Source organism: Hippocampus guttulatus, chromosome 10 (assembly GCF_054856545.1).
Source record: "Hippocampus guttulatus isolate MCC_2025c chromosome 10, RoL_Hgut_1.0, whole genome shotgun sequence".
In the NCBI taxonomy this organism is placed as follows: Eukaryota; Metazoa; Chordata; class Actinopteri; order Syngnathiformes; family Syngnathidae; genus Hippocampus; species Hippocampus guttulatus.
The window spans coordinates 20,456,069-20,471,517 of NC_141270.1; the positions used below are offsets into that span (position 1 = coordinate 20,456,069).

Genomic DNA, 15,449 nt, shown 5'->3' on the forward strand with positions numbered 1-15,449 from the left:
TTTTAATGGACCTGATGTTCTATTTTATTTTTATTTTGTAATTTGTTGGAGATTTACAAAAACAAACAAAACAGTGACATTCCCCCTCGTGGTCGAAACTGAAGGTTGCAGGTAGGACTTGGGACGAGTCACAAATACAGCAGAAAGTAAATGGCTCGGACTGCATCTGTCCAAATCTGCTGAAAAACAATAAAATATGTTATAATGCCACTTTTTTGTGATATCCATCTTTTGATCTGCCTCAATAATGTAATGAAATGAAAAAGGAAAATAGGGGGTTTCTCAGCAATTTTTAGATGATATTAAAATATAGATTAATTAGATCAATTAATTACATATCATAATTAATCTCACAATTTTTTAAATCGCTTGACAGAGTGTAAACTTTTCATACTCTCTGTAAATGAGGTAACCAAAGTTAACTGTCAGTTTTGGTGGGTTTTCCCCTCAGTGGAAAACATCATGACAACTTTGACCAATGTTCTTGAAACAACAGCCTCTGACCTTGGAGGTTCCCGTTACTTTATCGTGTTGGTCAAGGTTTACCTCAACATATCCACCCGAATGGCTGCACCCCAACCCCCCTCCAAACATATTTTCAAACCCGGTAAATGTCATACATCAATTGCTCGGCAAAAGGGAATAAATATCGGTGTTCACAACAAATTCCTCCATAAACTTCAACAGGTCCAGAATTCTTCAGCCCGTATCATCACTGGAACCCCCTCCTTCCATCACATAACCCCCATATTCCAACAGCTCCACTGGCTCCCTGTCAAACTGAGGATCAACTTCAAAATACCCCTCTTCACATTCAAAGCCATCCATAACCTTGCCCCCCCCCATCTGTCGGACATTCTTCAAATTTTCGTTCCCTCAGGTCCTCAGCCTCCCTCCACCTCTGTGTACCCTCTGCCTGTCTCAGCACGATGGGGTGCAGAGCTTTCAGCCGCTCTGCCCCCAAACTCTGGAACTCACTCCCACCCGACATCCGAAATATTGACTCTCTTCCCATATTCAAAACTCATCTCAAAACCCACCTATTTAAAATTGCATATACAGTTTAAACTCATTGCTTTTCATGGTTTACAATTTTATTTGTGGTTTTTTTGATTGTAAAGTGTCCTTGGGTATTTTGAAAGGCGCTTATAAATAAAATGTGTTATTATTATTATTATTATCATTATTATATATTACAAATTCAATTGAATCTTCCTCGAATTTTCTGCCAAATTTAATCTTTCGTTTCTCATTGATTCAACATTTGGTTGAATTTCGAAAAATGACAGCCGATTTCAGTTTGACATGGAAAAGAGGGCAGAACCAAATTTATTCGAATACATTTCCGTCATTGAAAAGGTTGTTGGCATCGTTTGCAGGCCCTGGCTTATAAGCACGTGTGTTACATTGTTAACAGTGATGAGTTATTCGAACCACAAGAGAAGCATGACAAAATAATAAAAATAATGACACTGCACTCTATATATATAAAAAAAAAAATCCTCGTCTCACCCCTCGGGTGGTGTCCGTCCCTCATTCAACTCGGGTCCTCTACCAGAGGCCAGGAAGCTTGAGGGTTCCCAGCACTGCACATTTCTGGACTGAGATGTCCGATGTTGTTCCCGGGATCTGTTGCAACCACTCATCTAGTTTGGGGGTCACTGGCCCGAGTGCTCCGACCACCACAGGCACGACTGTCACCTTTACCTTCCAGGCTCTCTCCAGCTCCTCTCTGAGCCCTTGGTATTTCTCGAGTTTCTCGTGTTCCTTCTTTCTGATGTTTCCATCACTTGGGACCGCTACATCCACTACAACGGCTTTCCTCTGCCCTTTATCTATGATCACGATATCTGGTTGGTTCGCCATTACCATCTTGTCAGTCTGGATCTGGAAGTCCCACAGGATCTTCGCTCTGTCATTCTCCACCACCTTCGGAGGCGTTTCCCATTTTGACCTTGGGGTTTCCAGTCCATACTCCGCACAGATGTGTCGGTAGACTATGCCAGCCACCTGGTTATGGCGTTCCATGTAGGCTTTCCCTGCCAGCATCTTACACCCTGCAGTTATGTGTTGGATCGTCTCAGGTGCCTCTTTGCACAACCTACACCTTGGGTCTTGTCTGGTGTGGTATATCTGGGCCTCAATGGCTCTGGTGCTCAGGGCCTGCTCCTGAACCAAAGGACTTATGCACACACACACTTCAACATGTATTTAGTTCAGGGCCTGCTCCTGAGCAGCCAGGACGAGTGCCTTTGTGCTGTCCTTCAGGCCAGCCCTCTCTAGCCACGAATAGGACTTCTTGAGATCAGCCACTTCAGTTATGGTCCGGTGGTACATCCCGTGTACACTTTCATGAAGCCAAAAAAGGCAAAGCAGTCTTAGAAAACTGGTGAGATGATTTTATTTTTATGTTTAAACGAAAGTTACAGAAACTCTTCAAAACCAAAGTTCAAATAGATGATTGGCTGGAATAAGATTTGTTGATAAAGCTCAACGCTCAGGCACTGTTGAGGTCACCGATCTCTCTAGGTATTCTATGATGACAGGAGAGGTTAATCAAAAGTCGAGAGTTTTTAAAAAATCTTTTTGTGGGGTTTTCCCCCCCAATGTTGCTCATCCATGATGGACTCAAGAGGGCTAATAAATATCATGCCGTGGCTTGATTTATTCAAGCTCCACCAGCAAATCTCCTTCGCCCACTGTCTCTCCTGGCTTACAGTGGACATGCTTGACCTGACGAGACACAAAATAGACATTAATCGTATTAATACTCAAGATGAACATTTCTTTCACCCACTGGTGACACGCTATTTATTATAACTAAATAATTTCACTGACCTTTGCTTGTTTGACGGCAGTCATACTGTTCTGCATTTTCATAGCTTCTATGACACAAATCTCCTGGCCTTCTGCAACCTTCGTGTCCACAGCAACAGAACAAATGGAAAAAAAAAAACATTACAACTGCATTCACGATGAGTTTTCAAACTGCCCGAATAAGTATTAGATATTATTGGGGAGATAAGAACCCACTGTACTGAGTGATTACAATTTATTTGATGACAATGATTTACTTATTTATTTGGAAAACACAAGCCCCTTTTGAGTTATTGGACATTTTCCACCTGGTCCTAGTTACTTCATCTCTAGGCAGTAAAAAAAAAAAAAAAAAACAGGAGAGCAAAAGTGCCTTCTGAAAAAGTGCCTACAAATTACCCCAATAACACCAAGGGTGAATGTAATAGAAGAACAGTTTGCCTTGGCCATAGACGCAGTATGTTATCTATCCTATGTGACGGACACGCAGTGCACGCATCACTTACCTTATCACCGGGCTTCACAGTAACTGCCACCACTGTGCCGGGCATTGGGGACCGCAGGATGCTGCTGGTGTCTTCAGGAACTTTATCTGGCATATAAGTGTTTAATTTTGCCGCCAACTTGGACATAATGCGAACTTTAAACTGGGAAAAAAAAAGATGCAAGTAATTAAGTAATTATGAACAAAGTAATGAGAAAGCCATATAACCTTACCGATGTGCCCAGATACTGTAGAACTATGTTTCCTGAAGCATCTCGACATAGGCACTACACCAAAATATGAAACCATTGTGAGCACAGATGTAATAATGAAAATATACAGTATATTTTTAAAAAGTAGCACAAGATCGCAATTTTTTTGTTCATTACCTGTAACATTCTGTGCTTACTATTGATAGTGAGCGGTAGCAGCGGGGAAGCCAAGTTCCACTGTCCGTGGACCTCCACCCGTTCTCCGTCGATGTGCACCTTTGGAGAGAAAACTACCTTTGAGACTCGTGACGTGATACAATAGCTCCAAATAGAGCTTAGAAAGGCATTGTGTCAACACGCAATACCTCAAGCTGCATCATCTTTGACGATTAGTCGACGTTCATGTTTTGAAATCGCATAGTGAGCTCCGGTTTCCTCCCACATTCCAAAAACATGCATGGCAGGCCGATTGAACACGCTAAATTGTCCCTAGGTGTGAGTGTGAGTGAGTGCGCATGGTTGTTCGTCTCTGTGTGCCCTGCGATTGGCTGGCAACCGGTTCAGGGTGTCCCCCGCCTACTGCCCGAAGACGGCTGGGATGGGCTCCAGCACCCCCCGCGATCCTAGTGAGGATTGAGCGGTTCGGAAAATGCATGGATGGATGGATGTTTTGTTTCAGCCTTATTCAAAAATTGAGTGCTTTGACCGATCCGGCCAGCTGTTTTTTTAGACACGTCACAAGGAAGACATCACACTGACAGGCAAAGACAGACAAAACTGTCAGCTCAGTAAGATTCTTTTTTTCCTTCAATAAAAAAAGACCATTGTCTGATAAAAGAGAAATGGCTCATAAGCACTCTGTGGCTAGTTTCCCCAGACATGCTGTGGTATGCTTTTAAAATAAGGTCAACTTGATGTGATCTCCCGCTACCGTAACTGAGCACCGGGTTGCAACTTTGCGGGTTGCTTTCCCCCCCTACTTCGCCCTTTTACTTCATCTTCAACTCATTCATCATCGTGACCAAGGTCTATATACTCTCCTTAACGATGGTGCATATTGACCTTTGAAAGCATAATCTGGCCTTTGGATGCTTCACACGTTGACCCTCTTTATTCACTCTTCACACACCCATTTCTCAATCATCTCTGTTACTCTTCGCAGTTTCCATTTTTCCCTCATTCACCTTTCTTTTGGTTGAGCTTGTTTCCGAAACAGAAGTCCATTTTGAATTGTCTGTGTGTTTGCGTGTACTTGAATTGGAACTCCAAATTGTTATTATCAGTGGGGCTCCTCCATTTCCATCTCAAACTGATAGAGGTTTTTCCGTCCATTTTGACCTATTAAAGCAAAGGTGGGCAAAGTACGGCCCGCAGGCCGGATCTGGCCGTTTGTCTTTTTAATCCGGCCCACCGAAGGTTGGTACACAATTAAGGTTCGATGTGAATGATTGCATTTATTTCATTTGGACTTGTAATGAAAGGCATTTCAACGCCAGGTGGCGCAGTTACTTGAAGTTGCAGAGCACAGGGAGGGAGGGGGAGACGAAGGGAGAGAGATAGAGGGAGAAATCTTATCTACCACCTGCAGACCTCTGTCAAATGTAATTTCCCGAACCTGGTAAAAAGACAAACTTATGCATTAAACTTTCTACTACTATATTACATTAACGATCAATTCATAACAACGGAGGTTCCGGAAGCCATACAGAAGCCCGCAGTAGCGCCAACTCCAGCAACTCCTGCTCGATACGACGGAATAAGTGTGTCCGCGCCGCCGCTATTTTCTATCACAGTATCCAAAATGGCGACATGCAAGTGACTCTTGATTGCAGTGAGTTTTACTGGAATTGCGAAAGTTTTTAATTTCATTCATTTACATTTACGTCCCGTGGATCATGGCATCCAAACGAAGAGGAACAGTAATGACCACGGAAGAGAAAGTGAAGTGTATCTGATTAAACGAAGCGGGCTACAAGGTACGAAACATTCAGGAGACGCTTGGAGTCGGAAAGACTCAAATCAACGAGACTTTGAAAAACAAAGCGATTCTTGCTCGGTCCGATTCTGGCAATTTCTATGCCCAGAGTGACTTGCTTGAGGCTCGACGGACAGTCAAGTAAATCAACGTTTCCTAGAATGGTTTGACTGTTATTGCGCTAAAAACTTGACGCAAACTGGACCGCTAATAAGAGAGGAAGCGAGTTCCATAGCGCTATGGGCATTGAAGACTTCAAAGCGTCCCATGGCTGGCTTCAAAAGTTCATTGCACGACATCAGCTGAGCAACGCTGTCATGTGTGGTGATCGAGGCGAAGTAAAGTTACAGACAGTGAGCGAGTGGAAAGAAAAGCCACCTGGGTCTGTTACTCGTCTCATTTTGTAGCAAATAGTCCTAACTTTGTTATATTTTATATTTTTTATATACCTGTACTGTATGCTGCAGTTTTTGGCCAATATACGGTATTGTTACACTTTGTTGCTTGTGTTGTCACACGTATGTTGTTAACATACTTGGACGTTCATACAGGATACATACCAGAGTTGCTTCACTGTTCTCATTAAAAAAGTATGTTAATACTTTAATGCTTTTGTTCTGTTGATGTTTGGTATGGACTGTCAACATATGCAGTTTTTTAGCGATAGTGTATCTTGCGCTGACCCGGCCCACCTGTCAAATTTTAGAATCAATGTGGTCCCCGAGCCAAAAGGTTTGCTTACCCCTGTATTAAAGTAATCCAAAAGAGACGTGGTGCTCCAAGCCCTGCGTATGATTATTGTGGTATTGCCCGTTTTCATCGTGTTGCTCCACTGTTTGTTCAAATATGTGAAGATTGACCCAGTAGTTCCTGAGATGTAAGCGTTCAAAGGAAGGCGGCCTTTTTGCCGAACTAATAGGTCAGTGGGCCACAGCTCCCAAACACAGGGATGAGAGTGGCTAGTGATGAAAAAAGCGGAAGGTGGCGTGACCGGGACGGGGGGGCGGGGCCACTTACAAAAGTGGCACGAAACATGCTGAAGATGAAGTGTATTCAATTTACACACTACAGTATTTGAAAATTTGACAGAAAAAAAAGATTGTTCACTATTCTTTCAAGTGAAAATTTGTGCAATTTTGCTTATGCATTCCTGGTGAGCACCAACATGTAACTTCAAATTTGCTGCTCAAAATCAAAACTAAAAAAGGAAACACATTCCCTGCCATATTTAAGATTTGTTCATTACTTTTATTCATAAAGTGTTGTGTAAATGTGATAAAAAGCTTCTTACCTCATACAGTGATAGTGAAGTCCCACACTGTTTACTATATATGGGTTATGAATGTATTTTATTATATACTGTAAAGTGGATGTCTATTTACAGTGTATACAATATACAGTTTCATGAGGTAGAATACTTTATTTTCTCTTCATTTTAAGCTTTTTAGCAAGCGCTAAAAGCTTATTGGTCCTCTCCATCTTTTTCCACTCTCTTTTTAGCCAACTCCTCTTGTTTTTACACATGCTCTAGGCTGTCGAAAAGCGCTTGAGATCGAGCAGCTACTTTTCAGTAGAAATGTCTGTTTTCTGTGTTTCAGCAAGGTTGCGTGACTCTGTAAAGCTTTCCATCCTCTCGATCCGTATAGAATGACATCGTCACACACTGTAAACAGAGCTTTACCGGCGGCATCAAGCTTTTTCACGAAATCCGACACAAGCACAATGGTTCCTCTTTACTACTGGGGACACCGTCAGCTTTCTATCCAACCAGTGGTCTGACGCACTTTAACTTCATCGCGAGTCTCGATAACATTTGGCATTCGCGAAAAAGGGGTTTAGGAGGGCGAACACGGATTGGTGATGATTTGCATTTGCCGATATTGCGACCAATCACAACAAGTAAAACATTGGTTTTAGCCCATATAGGAAGTAACGGCAAACTAACGCTTCGCGATAAAAAACAGGATTCAAAATGGATGTTTGCAAACGTTACTTGAAAACATTACGAGCCCCGAATCTGCCGAAGACAAGTCCAGAACCGCCCCCCCCCCCCAAGAATTTTTTTACGGATTTGGAACAATATAAAATAGGTGCATTTGGAAAAAAAGCGGAATTCCGCCAAAAAGCAGAAAAATCTCATCCCGGCAAACACCTGCCCTGACTGACCTAAAATTTGAGATGTCGTCTGGTGCCATCACATCACTTTTTTGGGGGAGTGAATTGGCATGGAATAGTTTCCCTAACATACTGTAATTTTTGAATCAACAGCCTTTTTATGAAATACAGTATTTTCCGCACGAAAAGACGCACTGGATTATGAGGCTCACCTTCAATGAATGGCTATTTTGTAAATTCTTTTCATAGATTAGACGCCTCGCACTAAAAGGCGCAACCTACAATGCGTCCACTAGATGGTGCTACGCTCCTTCCATTCAACTCGAGAGGCGTCCGTTTAACTTGAGAAGCGTTCATGACCGCCTCTGAAAAATGTAAATTAACTATTACTGTACTAAAATGAAACTACGAAAATTAAAAATAATGCATCAAAACAGAAAATCAAGTGAGGAAATCACAAAATAAATTCTATATCCCCCCTACGGAATTTATTTTGTCATTTTCTCGCTTGATTTTCTTCGTGGTTTCATTGAAGTAAGAATTAATTTACGTTTTTCGTAGTCTTGAGTGGAACAGAAGAAAGCACAGAGAGACGTACAGTACCTGGACTTGCTGAGACTGTGAAAACCATTAATAAAGTCTGCGTTTAAAAACAATAATAAAACCACAACCACAGCTTTAATAGTCTCACAATGGAGAAATTCCCACTTCACAGCAGCAAAGTTATGAGAGGAGGAAGTAGAAGAACAAAATAAACAGGAGCTGCTGGAAAGGCAGCCACTCTCGCGGCGCCATCTTGAAGTGAAAATAACACAACAAGATGTCAGTCATAGTTATTTATTCCTTTGTTGTGTATTCACAAATGATGAAATCACAATATAAATTCTGTAGGGGGAATAGAATTTATTTTTTATATCCTCGCTTGCTTTTCAGTTATTTTCAACTTTTGTAGTTTCATTGAAGTAATCGTTAGTATAAGTTTTTCGGTGGCGGTCTTGAACGCCTCTCGAGTTGAATGGAAGAAAGCATGGAGATCGACAAAGACGTACCTGAATTTGTTGAGACTGTTTTAAAAAATAACACCACAGCTCTCCTTTTTTCGGAGATGCAACACATACTTATTTAATAAAGCAGCGACACAGTTCACCGAACCAACAGCAAGTTATAACATTGGAAGCATGTCTCCAGCAAGGAGCCATTTTGGAGTCAACATATTCCTGTAATGACCATACACAAGGCGCACCGGATTTTTAAGGCGCTCTGTGAGCTTTTAAGAAAATGGAAGACTTTTTGGTGCGCCCAATAGTGCAGAAAATGTGGTATGTTGTGTGGCTGAAATGTTGATGAATTCAGCAGAAACAAACTTTACTCACCGTATAAATGGGTCCGGATTTATTCACTTCCACGTCGTGCCATTGCTCTCCCAGCTGTGCACTTAGCCGCCAGCAACTACTCTCCACGGGTATTGAGGGTACCCTGCAAAGAAAACACACAACAAAAATGATCATTTGTGGAACGCAAGCTGCTTCTTTCTCGTACTGACTAAAACTGTCTTGAATGGCATTTGCTAGTTCATAACGATTCACTACAGTCAACACATGTGTGTGTCTTGTCAGTCTTGAATTAATTTTATTGAAAACCAAGCCTTGCTAACGTTTCATTTCACAGAGGCGTATTCGGAAAACTCATCTCACAACAAAGACTTTTTGCAAACACTGGAACTTCTATCGATGTGCAACCACTCAATTAAATAACTTTTCACCAAAGGTTTTGATGGCAGGTGATTTGCTCACTCACTTTGAAGCATTTCTAATGAACGGGAACTTGACATATAATGCTTTTTTCCCCCAAAACATGATTTCATCACAGAGACACCAAAGATGACAATAGTCTATTTAAGCTTTGTTCATGTTTCCATGCATAGTATACTTGTATTAGTAACTGATATGAAGTATGTGCATTTCATATTTGTCCAAAGACACCAGCCATAATATATAAGCAATCATGTCATCAATCTTTTTATGACCAATTTCTGCAGAACCCCTATTTCTTACAACTGCATCAACCAAACGGCCTCCTTAAAATTGCATTCTCACTCATCCCCAAACGAAAGTCTCAAGAAACTTTTCAATGCATTTGCAATCTTAGTTGAGAAATGTGAACACGAAGACTTTCCAGAAGGCTTTCGATCATGGACAACATTGTCCAAAACGAGCTCTAAAACACACAGGCAATATTTCTAGACGACTGTGAATCGATCGAACCTCTTTGGTTTTTCCTGCCGAGGTATAAATTTGAGAGGATGAAAGAAAATATCGCCTGCTGTAATGTACGGGGATTCTCACCTTAAATTACCTCGTACGTTCTGGAAAGTGAGCTGGGATGTGATGTAAAGTGCTGCTGCAGAGGCTACCAGTTCTCGCTGTTGTTCCACCTGCAGCTGGTGACCTTTAAAGCCATCAGGGTAAACCTCTGGAAGGAAGTTCGTACTAATGTCGCCGGAAATAAAGCGTGGATGGGTGATTATTTCTCTCAGGAGTGGAATGTTGTGGGTTACACCTGGAGTCAAAACCACACATCGTTATGACCCCAAAACAATATTCAAAATAAAAAGATGTTTGTATCCTCAAAATCATAATACCTCTGATAACATAGTTATCCAGAGCATCTTCCATCTTGGCAAGGGCTTCTGCTCTCGTAGCACCATAGGTTATCAACTGCAAAGAGATACCAGATTGAATCAGAGCCGTGCTTGCTTTTCTTAATTTACTTGTCATTGTGACCATATCATCTAGGGCTGGATAGAAATTGAAATTGTGATTTGGATTTAGGCTTCCCTCAATCGTTTAAACATGACAATCAAACAAAAACTATTAATAAGCAGGACGACACGGTTCCGGAAGTTGTGAGACTGCCCTGAACTGTAGTATCAAGAACACACGCTTTGTATGAAGACAAGAGGGCTCGGCGGAAAAATATATATATAAATAATAATAATAAAAACCTATTCAAATATCGCCGTCAGAGGTAATCAGTGGACTTCGTTGAACAATGATAACTACTTGGGGGTGACACCGCATTTTATTGACAAAGAATGGACTCTGCAGTCATTTGTGTGAAACATGCGCTGACCATTTTGTGGATGCTGCAAATAAATAGGCAACGGAGAAGCTAACGGCACTTTGCATTGATAGGATTTGAACATGAATGCAGCCGTGGGGACTACTTCCATTTGAACACCTGCATGCATAGCCCACAAGCTGCAAAGAACACTCACTGTGTGTTTCCTTTTGGTGACAGTGGCTTTGAAAGTGTGTTGGCCAAACGTCGCAAGATTTTTGAACAGGTGCAAATAGTTATTTTGCCGTCCATCAAGACAGAGAGAGCGTTCCTATGAAGGCTGTGATGTATCAAAAGCGGAATACATCGAAAAAGAGAGAGAGAGAAAGAGGGAGAGAGAGACTCAAAGGGGAAAAAAAAGACAGAAGCGGTGCGCACGGCTGCGTACGTTAAGTTGAAGTGTTTAATTTGAGCAAAGGGATCAAGTGCAATACAGCCATCCCTTCAGTGCGACCCCGATCTAAGCTCATCCGTGAATTTGCCTGGTGTGACAACAATGCTTCGGGGGGCATTGTTCGGTTTAAAAAAAAAAAGGCTCATGGTATTTAGAATATATAATAATAACCTATTTAATAACATGGAGATCTGAGGCGATTGGCCCAAAGTGGCAAATGGATTTAATTTGGAGTTAATTTTATGGCTAAATTTGGCTGTCACAGTTTTTAATCAGGTTTTTAATCAGGTGCATTTCATAGTCCGTGAATTACTGTAGGATTGGATTCAAGGCATTTTTCTTTCCTCAAAATTCAAGGATACAAAGATCCAAGGACTTTTTTTTTTTGGAGAGCCAACACACTTTTCCACACAACATGACACAAAATACAATCCCCGAGATCCCAGGTTAGCCTGGTAACTCCCAATGTGACTCGTAAAAAGAACATACAAACCCAATTCCAATGAAGTGGGGACATTGGGTTAAACATAAAAAACTGAATACAATGATTTGCAAATCACGTTCAACCAATATGTGTTGTTAATATTATTATTGTTTTTAGCAAATAATCATTAACTTAACACTTTATGGCTGCAAGGCATTGTAAAAAATCTGGGACAGGTTTACCACTGTGTTACATCTCCTTTTTTTTCAACAAGATTCAATAAACATTTGGGAACTGAGGACACGAATTGCTGAAGTTTTGTTGGTGGAACTCTTTCCCATTCTTGCTTGATGTACAGCTTCAGCTGTGCAACAGTCCGGGGTCTCCGTTGGCGCTTGATAATGTGCCACACATTTTCAATCTGAGACAGGTCTGGACTGCATGCAGGCCACTCAAATACCCGCACTCTTTTAAGACAAAGCTACACTGTTGTAACACGAGCAGAATGTGGTTTGCCATTGTCTTGATGAAATAAGGGGAGTCTATGAAAAACACGTTGTTTGGATGGCATCATGTTTTTCCAAAACCTGAATGTACCTTTCAGCATTAATGGTGCCTTCACACAGATGAATAAGTTGCCCATGCCATTGGCACTAACACAGCCCCATACCATCACAGATAAAAATATTTAAACTTTGCATCCATAACAGTCTGGTTGGTTCTTTTCTTCTTTGGCCTAGAGCAGGGGTCCCCAACCTTTTTTGCCCCACGGACCGGTTTATGTCAGACAATATTTTCAGGGACCGGCATTTAAGGTGTGGCGGAAATAATACAACAAAATAATATGGTATGAGCTGCATGAAAACTGTGACGTTATCAAAATATAATAACAATAAACACAAGGAGCGTATAATCTGGCCGCAACACTCTGATCGTGATGGTAATGTTTAATGCCTTCAAAATACGATACAACGCAAATTCAAAGTGCATGAAAATGACGACTCACCACAGCCCCGAGCTTGATTTTCTGCAACCAGACGGTCCCATCTCGTGGTAATAGGAGACAATGACACTTCAAGTGTGTGTTTTATGTCCAGTCTACTTTGTAATTTTGTTTTAGTCGCCGTTGCTGCAGAACCCCCCCCCCCCCCCCGCCTCATACAGGTAGCTTGTCGGAAATAGCAACAGTGCTATTGTGGCGATCTCAGAATATTCAGCCATAACTTTAATCCAGTTGTCTCGAACGTCGTTTTAAGGCCGCCGTGATTTGCGATCTCCAGCAGTTTTTTTACTAATTTTTTTGTCTTTTTTTTTGCGTAATCGGTCACGTGACGCAGAAGCGTGGTTTGACGCGTGTCAAGCGTGACACAGACGGATGTAACGTAGAATCCGGTAATTTTTCAAAATAAAACATCTTTCGTATTCCGAAACAAATAAAACGGAATTAAGGCAAGTTCTTTCTGTGCGGCCCGGTACCAAATGCCCCGCGGACCACCGGCGGTTGGGGACCCCTGGCCTAGAGGACGTGACCTCCACAATTTTCAAAAACAATTTGAAATGCGGACTCGTCAGACCACAGAAAACACTTTTCCACTTTGCATCAGACCATCTTAGATGAACTTAGGCTCAGAGAAGCCAGCCACGTTTCTGAGTGTTGTAGTGCCAAACTGTATTTATTGACATTGGTTTTCTGAAGTCTTCCTGAGCTCATGTGGTGATGTCCTTTCCAGATTGATATAAGTTTTTGATGCACTGCCGCCTGAGGGCTCGAAGGTCACGGGCATTCAATGTTGGATTTTGGCCTTGCTGCTTACATGCAGTGATTTAACCAGATTCTCTCAACCTTTTGATGATATTAAAGACCATAAATGAAGAAATCTCAAAATTCCTTGCAAATGTACACTGAGAACATTGATAAGCCTATCTCCACAAGGTCAGTCATTTTTGCCATCCGTGCAGGCTTTTTTTGGTGTATTTTGTGTTCAAAAGTAACGTGCAGAGATGAATCAACAGGAGGCTCCGGTGATCCATGATATTTGAGAAGATGAGATTTAGTAGTTGAATAAATATGTTTTGAAATCAATACTATGATCATTTTAACAATCGTGATTTCAATCTCAATTCAAATAATCATGATAGTTTTCCCATCATCGTCCAGCCCCAATACCTTTTCATAAACATTTGTGTTAAAAGAAAAAAAATAGTTCTAATATACAGTATAATGATTGACTAACCTTAGAAATCATAGGATCATAATAGATGCTGATGTCACTTCCTTCCTCAATGCCACTGTCCACCCGGACCTGTCAGTAACAAATTGATTTAGCCCAAAATGTGAAAACGTTTATCCGAGTAAAGATGTAATGTCTCGTTGCGGTCGTATAGAGACATTGAAAGCATTTTCAGAAGCACACTACCTACATTGTTGAGATCCGTAGGCTCTTGGTATTGGGACAACCTTCCAATGGAAGGGAGACCAAATGACTTGTAAGGGTCCTAAAAGAACAAATGCAAAGATGAAGTGCAACTTCAGGTTCACAAACATGTGAAGAACAGGAATATGAGAAATAGACCCTTTAAAATGACAAACTCACCCAGAGTCATGGACCTGATTGTGTGCATTACATTCAAATGTTATAAAAACACCAGTGGCTTGCTCTTGCATCAGTGATATTCACATTCAAATGGGTTATCAACTTTTTTGTAACAAAGTGATTCTTGATTGTAACAAAGTCTACCGCTCGTCAGGATGAGCGCCGCTAGTCAGGATGAGCACAAGCCAGAAGCTTGGATGTGTGGCGCTCACCCCAGGCATTTACATGCCCCTTACCCAATATGTTTCAAAGTGGGAAGTTGATGCACGTCCTTCTTATATTTTAAATTATAATTTATATTTATTTATATACTTTTTGTTCTTTATTATTACTTGTACACAAAAAATGATGGCTCATTAGTTTTGAAGTCAGTCAAGTATTTGTTCATTTATTGCTCAATTGAGTGTAAACAGGGTCACAAAATTATTGCAAAATGCCACCGTTATTTATTACGTATGACAATTTGAGATTTCGCGACAGATTTAAGCAAGGATCATGGAAGCTGACACAGATGACTTGCTCTCGCGTTCCACATACAATGAATGTATGTGGTCCGCGCCCTGTAGATCCAGGGCTGGATCTGGCCCCTGGGCCTTGTCTTTGACATCTGTGCCATAAAGCCTTGAGTTTGGCACCCGTATCTTCAAGGATTAAACTGTCTGAACTCTGAATGCTATGTATTTATACTCGGATACCTCCGTTTATATTTTGCTAGCTGCTTTCAACAATTAGATCTCTGTAGAAGACTTTATTTAGCTTTTGAAGCAAGCGGAAATGTAAGCAGAAAAAAAAAAGAATCCACAATGGACCGCTCTATACTATTTAACATAATGTTTGAATATGACTGGTCAATTTTACACATAGGCACGCTGGATCAGACGAAACATTGATTCATTTCAATTTGAAGTAAGCTTTTTTTTTTTTTACTTTCTTTGCAAACTGCAACTTGTTTTCAAATAAACTAAATAATTTTTTTCCTCTTTCAGTTTTGAGGGTGCTGTGAACTGTAATTAAAGGATCAAAGTGACAGGTTGTTGTTTTAACTGATGATTGTTGATCCTTATTTTTTTTTAAATACAGTTTGAAGTGTTTTCATGAAGGATGATTCGGAGAAGTTTGCAATAAATGCAAGCATGTGGAGAGAGATGAGCAATTCAAACCTCAGCATAGACGCGGCTCTCAAAGGCCCAACCATTTATTGGGATATCTTCCTGTTTGTGCTGCAGTTGGTAACCCTTGGCAACTCGGATCATCTGCTCAACCAGGTCAAGACCGGTAATACACTCTGTTATGGGATGTTCAACCTAGAGACCA

General features: G+C 41.1%; 1 protein-coding gene across 3 annotated transcripts in view; it reads right to left on the reverse strand.

Moving 5' to 3' along the window:
- Window positions 1-2,378: 2,378 nt before the first annotated feature.
- pcca (propionyl-CoA carboxylase subunit alpha) overlaps window positions 2,379-15,449 on the reverse strand; it is a 55,900-nt gene continuing 42,829 nt past the window's right edge. For all 3 annotated transcript variants that reach the window (XM_086121440.1, XM_086121441.1, XM_086121442.1), the window contains exons 13-23: window positions 15,296-15,439; window positions 13,963-14,037; window positions 13,776-13,844; window positions 10,245-10,320; window positions 9,949-10,162; window positions 8,977-9,079; window positions 3,691-3,789; window positions 3,535-3,588; window positions 3,324-3,464; window positions 2,839-2,916; window positions 2,379-2,733 (exon numbers count right to left, since the gene is read on the reverse strand). In XM_086121440.1, the coding sequence (XP_085977566.1) occupies window positions 2,665-2,733; window positions 2,839-2,916; window positions 3,324-3,464; window positions 3,535-3,588; window positions 3,691-3,789; window positions 8,977-9,079; window positions 9,949-10,162; window positions 10,245-10,320; window positions 13,776-13,844; window positions 13,963-14,037; window positions 15,296-15,439 (1,122 nt within the window). In that variant the 3' untranslated portion in view covers window positions 2,379-2,664. The remainder of the gene's footprint in view (window positions 2,734-2,838; window positions 2,917-3,323; window positions 3,465-3,534; window positions 3,589-3,690; window positions 3,790-8,976; window positions 9,080-9,948; window positions 10,163-10,244; window positions 10,321-13,775; window positions 13,845-13,962; window positions 14,038-15,295; window positions 15,440-15,449) is intronic.